The sequence below is a fragment of the Mustela erminea genome, chromosome 6 (genome assembly GCF_009829155.1).
Source record: "Mustela erminea isolate mMusErm1 chromosome 6, mMusErm1.Pri, whole genome shotgun sequence".
NCBI classification, from domain to species: Eukaryota; Metazoa; Chordata; class Mammalia; order Carnivora; family Mustelidae; genus Mustela; species Mustela erminea.
Window position 1 is genome coordinate 83,449,931 of NC_045619.1, and position 11,193 is coordinate 83,461,123.

The 11,193-nt window shown below is 50.8% G+C and overlaps 1 protein-coding gene across 5 annotated transcripts; it reads left to right on the forward strand.

The window, feature by feature from the left end:
* Positions 1-5,378: 5,378 nt before the first annotated feature.
* Positions 5,379-10,760, forward strand: TMEM106C (transmembrane protein 106C). 5 transcript variants are annotated; one of them, XM_032348005.1, is made up of 8 exons: positions 5,379-5,477; positions 6,060-6,271; positions 7,173-7,236; positions 7,733-7,892; positions 7,984-8,124; positions 8,577-8,626; positions 9,109-9,162; positions 10,031-10,760. In XM_032348005.1, the coding sequence occupies exons 2-8, from the start codon at positions 6,088-6,090 to the stop codon at positions 10,125-10,127; spliced, it is 750 nt and encodes a 249-aa protein (XP_032203896.1). In that variant the 5' UTR covers positions 5,379-5,477; positions 6,060-6,087; the 3' UTR covers positions 10,128-10,760. The 5 variants fall into 5 exon arrangements, with proteins under 5 accessions (XP_032203896.1, XP_032203895.1, XP_032203894.1 ...); XM_032348004.1 differs by having other exon boundaries at positions 5,406-5,596; XM_032348003.1 differs by having other exon boundaries at positions 5,407-5,555.
* Positions 10,761-11,193: the final 433 nt, after the last annotated feature.

An 11,193-nucleotide genomic window follows, 5' to 3' on the forward strand; every position in this document is an offset into this window, starting at 1 on the left:
TGCTGCACTGATGCTGAGGGGGCATGTGTACTGGGATGGGGATGGCAGGAGATCAGTGTGCAGGAAGACTGCTGAGTGGCATCTGGGCGAGGCTTGCATGGCTGTGTAGGATCTCTCTGGGTGCAGGAAATGGGGCGTGGAGTGGGGTGGGGCAGGGAGAAAAGAATGTCCTACACAGAGAGGACAGAACGAGCAAGCACATACACAGTCAGCGTGTTTAGGGAGTTGCAAATAGTCTTCTGTGGTTGGAGTGTGTGGTGAGTAGGAAGAAAGCAGCATGAGAGTGGAAAGGGCCTTGCAAGCTTTGGAAGGGGTTTGGGTCTTTTCCTGAAGCCTATGAGGAGCCTCTGAAGGTTTTAAGAAGCAGAGTGATAGGATTTCCATTTGCATTTTATTAAAGGACTCCAAGACTAGACCACTCCCTCAATGGAGCATGGAGGAAGAGCCCGAAGGGCAGGTGGCCGTAGATGGAGTGGTGTTTGTATTCCAGCTGTGGGACACTGGGCAGGATGCTTCACCTCTCTGAGCCACGGAGGAACCCATCCATTAAATGGGGGTGTTGATACCTAGTCTGCAGTGTTGTTGAGAGAACTGAACGTGAAGCTAGTGCCTACTACAGTGCCTGATATGTAACAGATACTCAGGGAACTATTACTTTTTTTTAAGCCGGGAAACCTACTAAGAAGGCTGTTGTATTGCCTTGGCAAAAGATGGGACAAGGCCCGACTGTAGATGGAGAGGAGAAGACACCAAAAGCTCTTTTGGACAGTTGACTTTCAGGATGGGGTCGAGTGTGGATTTTGTTTTTCTCAAATCCTCTTGAAGCTCACCTCTACCGTCTGTCCTCAGGCTCTGCCCTGTGGCTCCCGTACTCCTCACCCACAACTTTCACTGCCTGCTTTGCACGGGGTATCCCCTCATTCACAGCTTGTCCCTCTTCCATGCGTGTGGTGGGTCTCAGACAGAGGCTACTGGGTGGGGGCGGAGGCACAATGCCCAGCACAGCTGCACACGCAGATAAGAGTTTAACTGCAGTTTCTGACAACAGCCAGGTGTGGATCTGTTTGGCCATGAGGTTTGTCCCTGAGGCTGGCACAGGTGGGGAGAGAGGCAGTGCTGGGGGAGGTTAACGAGGAAGACTGGCTGACTCTTGCTCAGGTTCCCTCCAACACTCACTGAGGAGTTCAAACCCAACACGCCCACCCTTGGCTTCCCCAGTTCCCCAGCCTAGGCAACTTCCTCCCACACCTGGCCTGCGGGTGTCAGCTCCCCACACAGTTCCCATTCAGGAGGTCCAGAACTTCCAGGAGGGGGCGCCCAGGGGCGACAAGTCCCGTAGGGGTGGAAGCCGCACAGGGTATATCACATGTGTATAGCGGACACACAGGTTTGACTCACCATGCGTGTTTCTCGGAGGTTGTCAGCGGCGGAGGGGCTCTTGGCATTCACTAAGGCCCAAGGCCCCCACAGCCATCATGTGGGCCCTGGGAACAGTTGTTACCAGTGTTCAGGGGCCAGGAATTTGTCTCCTCAGTCTGCAAGTCCCCCTACAAGAGAATCGGGTTCTGGTGTTTGTGTTAAGATGTTAGCTTGTGGGGCGCCTGGGTGGCTCAGTGCTTTGAGCCTCTGCCTTCAGCTCAGGTTGTGATCTCAGGATCCTGGGATCAAGCCCCACATTAGGCTTTCTGCTCAGCGGGAAGCCTGCTTCCCCCCTCTCTCTCTGCCTGCCTCTCTGCCTACTTGTGATCTCTGTCTATAAATAAATAAATAAAATCTTTAAAAAAAAAAAAAAAGACGTTAGCTTGTGTTTTGGTTTTCCCTATATGACAGTCCTGCCTTCCAAAGAGATAACGGTCCTTTGGGTTTCTTTGATGTCTGTGGGGGTGGAAATCGTTCTTAAAGGATTGCTTTAAACAAATGCCCTCTACTGTCTTTATTCAAGGGCTCAGCTCACTGGAGAGATGACACCGGGTGTTCTTGAAGTGCCACTGAGGAGAGGGGGAACCATGGGGAGAGATGTGGGAAAGGGATCCTGCCGGAGGGTCTGTGAGGATTTGAGACCCCGGCGTTGGCATTGCCATAGGGAACGGCTGCACTATGCCTCAGGCCTGCTGGTCCCTGGGCACCAGCTCTGCCAGCCCAGGCAAAGACACCCCGGCCCCAGGGAAGCAGTCACATCCCCCAAACCAGAGGCCTGTGGCGCACTGTACGAGGATGAGAGAGCGTGACATGGTGGTGGCCTGCTTCCTGGGCTCAAAGAAGCAAGTGCCGACTCTTTCACGTAACTTCAAGCAAGCTCACTTGTGTGTGGAATAAAGGGAGCAGAATGAAGACCCACCAAAAGGGAGAAGAATGAAGCGCTCCCAGCTCTACACCCTCAGCCTCTGTGTCAGTGCAGAGGGACGCTGCCAGAGTCCCAAACGCTCCCCTGCACGGTCCGGGCCCAGGGTGTCGGGGTGGGGGGTGGTTCGGAGCAGAGCAGAGCCAGTCCCCTGCCTCCGCCTCTCTCTTAGGGCTTCTCCTGCTCTCGGCATGGGTAGCTAGGGCTACCTAGAGCACATGGAGACAAGGAAGAGGCTGGGCATGCGGGGATCCCCAGCTGGCCCTGCTCTGCCCTGGCCCACCCGGAGCGCCCCAGTGAGCTCATGTCTACAGTAACCTCATGGCTCATAACCAGGATGGTGAGACAAAGCTGGAAGGCAGGCAAAGGTGAGAAGTGATGGGTGTCTCCTCAGGAATGTGCTGCCCAATTAAAACCGCCTCCCGGATGGCATGGGCTGACGCTGGGATTACTCCCTCAGGCTGTGCCGGTCAGCCTTCAGGTTGAGCCATTCCGCAAACATTTACTGACGGCCTACTATGCAGGTGTTGAGCTGGGTGCCTGGGAGACAAGGAGATACGAGAGCCACAATGGAGAACATAGTCTATCTGTACCAGACCCACTTTGGAAGCTGACTGTGAGAAAGTCTCATGGGTTCTGCTGATTAAGTCCCCAGGGCCCCTTCACAGCCCCTACCCACCCAAAGTCCTTTCTACCCTCACCACAGGCCCAAGTGCTTGGCCCATTCCCTTCTGTTTTTGAAGCATCCACAGCCCTCCATCTTCCTTTGGTCTCCCCCTCCTCTTAAGCTGGTGTAAATCAGGCTGCTGCCTCTTCAGTGTTCCTGCAACTGGGACAGCTGGGACCTTCTGTAATGTCCATCTGTAGTGTGGACATCAGTCCTTGGCAGGGTTCCAACAGAGGCCTCAAGATAAGGCAACACCAGGTGACAAGAGGGTGGGCTCATTCCCCAGATTCCCCAGGTAAATTCCCTAACAGAAGTGGGTCCTCAGACAAGAAAGCTGAACTTGGAAGAAAGGCCTTACACAGGAAAGAGGCTTCCCTCTTACTAAGGGCAGATGTTAGAAGAGGATAGAAACCTAAGCATGGCCTCTGTAGTGTGTGATTAAAGCCATAACAGGCTTTACCCTTAGCTAGGTCTGTGTCTGTATCTTTTTTTTTTTTTTTTAATTTTTTTTCAAGACTTTATTTATTTATTTGACAGAGAGAGATCACAAGTAGGCAGAGAAGCAGACAGAGAGGAGGAAGCAGGCTCCCCGCCAGGCAAAGAGCCCGATGCGGGGCTCGATCCAGGACCCCAGGATCATGACCTGAGCCAAAGGCAGAGGCTTTAACCCACTGAGCTACCCAGGCGCCCCTGTGTCTGTATCTTTTAAGATTAAATCCCACAGAGAGAGACACGCCACAAAACACAGTTTTGGTGAGGAATGGTTATCTTTCTCATGTAATAAGAAGTCATAAGATAGGTAGTCAGGGGCCTGAATGTGGCTCCAAATGCCACAGGGACCGAGGCTCCTTGTATGCTCCTACCCAGCCTCCTGCAACATGCATTTCTTGCCTTGTGGTCCCAAGACGGCTGCCCTCTCTCCAACATTAAGTCCAAATTACAAACAGGAAGAAGATGGTTGAAGGACCAGTTGAGTCTCTGCCCTTTTAAGGAGCTTTCCAGGGAGCGCCACACAACCTCTGCTTATATCTCATTGGCTCAAACTGAGTCACATGTCAAGAAAGGCAGAGAGATGTATTTTTAACTGAGAATATCGTTGTCCCAAACACAGTAAGATTTGTATAAATAAAGAATATAAGTTAGTATAGAGCTTGCAAAGAGAGAGGTGGAGACCAGATTTCAGGAGAGAAGGTACAGGCTGGGAGGTAGAAAAAGAGGAACAATGGCTCCTTGTTGCTTCTGATAAACATTCTTTCCTTGACCAAACTTTAGTCAGGTTCCTAAAATTTCTCATAGGCCTCATCTGTGTGCTTATTGCAGAATCCAGTTTTAGCAAGAACTCCCAACTCTGGATACTTGATCATTCCACCACCCCCCAGGTGATGTCTGATCACTCTGGCCTGTCTTCAGCAAGAATCCTCTCAGGTCAGTTTAGCCAGAATTCTTCTTACCTTTGAAGTTTCCTCTTAGTAATTTTCCATGCACTGACCCCCACTCTGCTCCTTGGCTCTGAATTCCCACTTGCCCATGTTGTACTCAGAGCTGTGCCTGATCCCTTCCCCCCACAGCAAGTCCGAACTGCGTCTGTCCTTATACCCATTGCCATGGCCCCCTTTAGTAAAGTCTGCCTTATGGTCTTTCACAAGGGCCATTCACTATGTCTTTTTCAGCTCTTCTTACTCGAAAGGCTCAGTGGACCGACTGTGACCAGCTGTTGGGCAGGGGACTAGACAACAGGAGCACACTGCCTTCCCCACATAATGAGGAAAGAGATACAGAGGTGGCGGACCTCGGAGGTCGCCAGCTTCACTCCCCATTGCCGCTCAATTGAGAATCTCTCCTTTCTCCAGCATCATCTTAAGCAATGTCACCTGCTTAATGTCTGCCCTCTGCTGCAGGTTAAGCGTAACCTGGTAGTCTGTACAAAGAAACCCACCCTTTTATTTTTTAAAAGATTTTATTTATTTGACAAAGAGAGAAAGAGAGCACAAGCAGGGGGGGAACCCACCCTTTTAAAAGTGTTCTCTAACCCCTTCCGTGCCTGCCTTCGACTAGCGACCGCGACGCCTAAAAGCCGAAGAAAGGCAGTTTCCATGTCTTCTAAGCATCTTTACACCCTCAGCGTCCACACAGCCCCTGTGCTCAAACAGCAGTTGAGAACGGCTTTGGCAGCTGCAGGCTCCTTCCTCGTTCCCAGGCGGAGGCAACGCGCCTCCGGACACTTGACTCAGGCACCTTTCAGCCTTTCTGAGGAAGCGGAGCGTCGCCTTCTCTCCCAGCCCACCCTCTCTCCCCTAGTCTGCTCCCGGAGCCGCTCTCCACCGCCCTCTGCCGGCTGGGTTCCGAAGAGCGCATGCGCGAGCGTAAACCGACGTTTCCCCGACCCCGCCCCCCCTCCACCTCCTTCCCGGCGCGGCAAGTCTTCCGGCGCGTGCGCAGCGAGTGCGGGCTGCTGCGAGGACTGAAGAGGCAAGTAAACCTGCCGGAGCTGGCAGGTAGCTGCGGGTGCGGCCCGGAGAGGAGCTGCCAGGAGTCGGCGCCCTGCAGGTCTGGGGACGTCGGCGTTCGCTCACGCCTTGGCGACTCTGGTGGGCCCGGAGCGTCACTCTGTCAGGGGGCGTGACCTGAGCCCGCCTCCCGGGACTGGGAGTGGAGGGGGATGGGGAGCTCCAAGGCCTGTTGTTGATTTGGGGCTTGTTTGTCCGGGAAGGTTTTCTCGAGGAGAGAGCACAGAGTTTGCAAATAGTGGACGGGAAGGGGCGAGGCTGGGACCTGGTGGGAGCTGGGGTGCGCCGAGTCCCCGGGCTGTGAGGAGCTGGGCAGGTTGGCGGAGGGGCTGCTGTTCCCCTGGATTTATGTAGCAGGTGGGAGGGAGGTGGGGAGCATTGCTACAAAATGATGATCCTGGTAGAAAACGCGCAGGTGTTTGAAATCACGAACGGCAGTTTGGTCATTTTTGTGTTTTCACTTTTCTCAGACAGAGAAGCAGTTTGCTCTCTCCTGGCTCGGTGGGGCCACTAACCTGCATTCGCTTGCCTCTCTATGCCCTAGGACATGACACAAGTGGCACATCCCGGCTATGGGGTCCCAGCATTCCACCTCTGCTCGCCCCTCTTACTGCAAGCGACAGAAAGAGAACAGGGAGGATCTGCTGGCCGACAGGGAGCAGGAAGAAGCCATTGCTCAGTTCCCATATGTGGAGTTCACCGGTCGAGATAGCATCACCTGTCTCACGTGCCAGGGGACAGGCTACATTCCGACAGGTGAGAGGCTTTGGTAATCATGGGAAGGATTCCCAAGGTACGCACAGGGCTTCTTCCATCTCCCAGGCAGAGCTTTGCTTCTAGGCAGTACTGTCATAGTCGGAGACAGTGCCCTGAACAGGAGCCAACTGAGCTGACTTGATAAATTTGGGTAGGTTCCACAACTTCTGTTGGCCTCCTTATATCTGAAAGCCCTTCTTCACTACCACTCTTTTGTTCTTTGTTTCCTTGCTTTGGAACATCCAGTTTGCTTTACGCTGTGGGATCTGTTGACAGACCCATCTCTTTATTGCTCTCACTCATAAGGCCTGGCACAGCTTTGTAGGGGAACCATCTTGGAAGCTTCTTTTCAAGGAAGCAGGTAGTAAATCATTAACAGCCTAAGGTCTGGAAATATTTCAAGCGGGGAGAGAAAAACAGATGCTCAGGAGTGGCGCCTCCACTAAGGACAAGATCATCTGTCACTAAGTTGGCCCTCAGAAAGCCTTAACACTTTAGATGGAGAGTCACAGGTGTTTGCAGCTGGTAAGAACCCTAGAAACTCTCCACTTTATAGGACCTGCCTTCCTGTGACACGTGAGGAGACAGTGGCCTAGGGAGGGAACGACTACTTCCCCAAGGCCGTTTGGCAGCTCCGGGCCATGGGGTAATGCTAGAACAGGAACCTAGATTGCTCAACCTCCCTGTCATTGTCCTGGTAGGATTAATGTTTTGCAATTTATGGCACACTCTCTAGATTTGTTTCTTGTTCCTTAGGCCCAAAATGTGAAACCTGTATCACAGAAATGTCTAATTCCAGGCAAGCATGTGTGGCGGCAGGTTGATGTGCGACATAAAGGAGAGTGGCGTTAGCGCGTGGGATTTATTTTTATACCAAAATAATTGTTCGGTTCTTTCCTAGAACAAGTAAACGAGTTGGTAGCTTTGATCCCACACAGTGATCAGAGACTGCGCCCTCAGAGAACGTGAGTTCATGCCTCTCACCTATCAATACTTAACTTCTGTCCTTTTTTCCCTAGTCCCATATATTTATGAGCACCAGCTAACTTTTTGAAAACTTTTATTATCTGTTCTTGTAAATTCTCCATTTCCTTTAATACTCTGTGCTCAAGCAAGAGATCTCTGTCCCATCACAGTCTGGGATTATGGAAACTACTAGAAACATTCCAAGGGCCAAGTGAAAGAGTTGCCTTGGAAGGTTTTGGAGAAGAGGGGTATCATGGGAGGTGAAGAAATGTTTCTGTCCCCAGAGCTCCTCTCTTCAGCTTCTCTCCCCAGATGACAGATAGGATTCACATGGGTTTTCAGAGGCTTCTCCCCACTCCACTCATTCCTCCCTGGTTTGTGGTTCCTGGTTCTTTGTACTTTCCCCTTCCCCTCATTCCTGGTTTTGCGTTTTATCTGAACTAACTGGACCTTGATATCTGACTACCCATCTGGTTATGTGCTGTGTCATTCCAGCAAGCAGTACGTCCTCCTATCTGTCCTGCTCTGTCTCCTGGCATCTGGTTTGGTGGTTTTCTTCCTGTTTCCACATTCGGTCCTTGTGGATGATGACGGCATCAAAGTGGTGAAAGTCACATTTAATAAGCAGGACTCCCTTGTCATCCTTGCCATCACGGTAAGATGGAGGGCCTTGCTTCCCAGATCATGCACCTGCAAGTTTCGGACCCGGAACACTCATCCTTGTTTTCTCATTTGCCCTGATGCAGGCCACCCTGAAAATCAGGAACTCCAACTTCTATTCAGTGGCAGTGACCAGCCTGTCCAGCCAGGTTCAGTACATGAACACAGTGGTTGGCACATATGTGACCACTAACGTCTCCTTCATTCCACCTCGGAGCGAGCAACTGGTATGCTCTTCTCTTAGGGTCCTTGCTCCATGGGCTTCAGAGAGGAGGAGTAGGGGACTCTGGGATGCTGTAGCCTCATGACTTTGCTCTCCATTTCATTTGCATTGTTAGGAACTGTTTGGTGAGGAAGATCTGACATGCCCTGTAATTATGAGAAAGTAGGAGAAAAATCAGCATTTAAGTGTTAGGGGAACAAAAGAATTTGTAAGAGCAAACAATTCACTACGAATCAAGAAGAGGAGGTATTATAGTCTGAGGTCTGTTGGCCCCTCAGAAGGGAAGGGGTTGCAGACATTGTTAGAGGGACACAGTCTGTATCAAGGACCATCTTGGGGAAGTATTTTATATGTGACAGGAGAATGCTCCCAGGTCTGTGGATTGCTGATAATAGTACTGTTCTGTGTCAGGCAGGCCTGCCTGGCCACAGACTGATGCTGGTGTCTTATTTTCAGGTGAATTTTACTGCGAAAGCTGAGATGGGAGGACCATTTTCTTATGTATAGTAAGGACAGTGTTTATTCTCTGTATGTGTGTTCTCTGCTGGATGAAGGGGATTCAGAGTGTACTCGTTGATTGGGGCCAGTCGTCCCTTAAGTCCCAGGCTTTGGCCTGTGGGTTTCCTAAGCTTTGGCCATCTTGAGGTTTATTTGGAGGATGTGTTGTTGGATAAACGACTGAGATGCTGGAATTTCTAAGAGAACAGTAAGCCACCAGAAACATCTCCAAGCTCCAGCATTTCTTAGTGGGTCTGAAAAAAAACAAAAAGTATTATGTGGAAGGGTGCATGGACACTGTGGGGACTCCGAGCTAGTGAGCCTTGGCAGCACTTAGGTCAGAAGGGAAGGGGAGGGCAGGGGCCCCAGGTAGGGCTGACCGTGTAACTCAGTACTCTTCTGATGATACTTTTTCTTTTCTTTTTTCTCTTTTCCTTTTTTTTTTTTTTTTTTTTTAAACCAAACTGTCTCCCTGTTTGCTGTTCGGTAGCTTCTTCTGCACATTGCCCGATATCCTGGTGCACAATATAGTGATCTTCCTGCGGTACGTGGCTCTTCTCCCTGTTCCCTTGGCCTTTTGTGTTTGCGTCCAGACCATCAGGCTGTGTGACCTCACCACCTCTGCTCAGGAGGTGCTGTGTGAACCACAAGGCAGAGGCACCTAACCAAAGAGGGGACACCCAGTGCCTTACAGGCACAGATAGAGTAGACCCTTGGGTATCCCCTAGATACCGCTAGATACAAATCACCAAATTCGTAGTTGGCAGCTAGAGAGTTTTCTCCATGAAGTTGGGTCTAGTTTTGTGATCCCTTTAGAATCCTAATGAGACTAGTAAAGAATTGAAAAGGTTCTCAAGGTGTAAGGACTGAGCATTTGGCCAGCTTGCTTTCTGTCCACACAAATTACCCTGTGTCATGCATGGGTCTGCAGGTCTGGCCTATAATCTTGACCACGGAATCTACTGATGAGAAGCACCTGCTGTGGGCATGTGAAGTGTGAGGGTCTGGAGCAGGGTTTCTCAGCCTCAGCAAAGGATTCACAGTCCTTTGTTGTCAGGAACTGTCCTTTGCACAACAAGACATTTTACAGCATCCCGGGCCTCTGCTTGCTAAGTGCCAGGAACAGTCACCACTTTCCTTGCCCTCAGTTGTAACACCCCAGACAATGCCAGAAGTTTCCTGTGGGGTAAAATTGTCCTGAGTTTAGAATCGCTTCTTGAGAAAGTCACCTCGTGACATAGCCTTTCTGTGAATGTACAAAATTCTGGTCTCCTGGTTACATAACCATGAAGATAATGCATCTGGGGCCCATGGATTTTGTTGCCTGAGCTTGCAAGAAGTTATTTAGGCAATTTTTCTTACTTTGTCTCAAAAATCGAATTTATTCTTCTTGGTGTTTTTTTCCCCCCCAGAACTTCAGTGAAGATTTCATATATTGGCCACATGACCCAGAGCTCCTTGGAGACACATCACTATGTGGATTGTGGAGCAAATTCCACGGCTGTTTAGAAACTGCTCTTGGTTCTTCCATGGCAGCACCTGCCAGAAGAGACAACATCTGTTCCCAGGGCCTGAGTTTCATACCTACCCCAGGTGGTAGAAGTAGAGGAGAAGTTGTTTCTCTTAATCCCCAGCAGACAACCTCCTGCCACTTGCAGGGAGAACTCTCTGTGGCGCCACCTGTGTTTCTCAGAACCAGCAGAATCACTGCCCAGTGCCTAGCCTGTGCCCAGCAAATAGTAGGCACTCAGAGCAAGTTTGAAGAATTGAATTCTAGTCTTTTCAGCTGTTCTTGGGGCATTACGCACTGAAACCCTATGGTGGTTCTAGGTTAGCAGACCATGGAGTGACGTGAAGTTTGGACTGTTCCGGCAGCCGCAGAATGGTCTCACTCGTCTGCCCAGAAGAGGCAGCAGGGTGAGAACATTTGAATACCTAAGAAAGCACAGACCGTTTAATAGGGGAAATTTTTGCACCTGTTCACAAATGCCTAGGAACTTCAAAACAAAACCCACAACTTTTTCCTGTAGAAAGCTACAGTTGTTTTTACCAAGAGTCTATGTGAGGCTTGATTACCCTTCATCCATTGGCTGGAACATGGATAAAGGATTTGGTAGAAAAATAAACCCGGCTTTTGATTCATCTGCGTCTCCTCTGATTACCTGAATGTCTTAGGAGCCACCTTCAGGGGACTAGAATAGTTGCCTGTTAAGTGGGTCAGCACAGGATGGGAAGGAGGAAAAGGAGCTTGACTGCCCTGTCCCTGTGAGTTCCCCTCGGCCACAGCAGCCTTGCTTCTCTCTCCACCTGGCCCCCATGGTGACAGGCTGCCCCCCTGCTCTCCCAGGACAGAACGCTTCACTCTAGGTAGGGCAGACGCCTGCCCGGTGAAGCTTGCTTTCCTGTGGAGGAATAACTTCCCCCACCAATGGTCTGAGGCTGAAAGCTCCCTGATGGGTGGCCACCCTCTTGGCACCCAGAAGGTGGGCTGCAGCCCCATGACGGCAGCTAATCCCGTTGAGTAGCTTGAGCAGTTAGGTTTCAGAACTTGCTGAGCTGGGCTCCTTAACAAGCA

What these genes read in the sequence shown, in the direction of transcription:
- TMEM106C (XM_032348005.1), top strand. Translation starts at nt 6,088, where the DNA reads ATGGGGTCCCAGCATTCCACCTCTGCTCGCCCCTCTTACTGCAAGCGA. An exon ending in TTGTCATCCTTGCCATCACG is followed by an intron (nt 7,893 to 7,983) that starts GTAAGATGGAGG and finishes GCCCTGATGCAG; the next exon opens with GCCACCCTGAAAATCAGGAA. An exon ending in CACCTCGGAGCGAGCAACTG is followed by an intron (nt 8,125 to 8,576) that starts GTATGCTCTTCT and finishes TCTTATTTTCAG; the next exon opens with GTGAATTTTACTGCGAAAGC.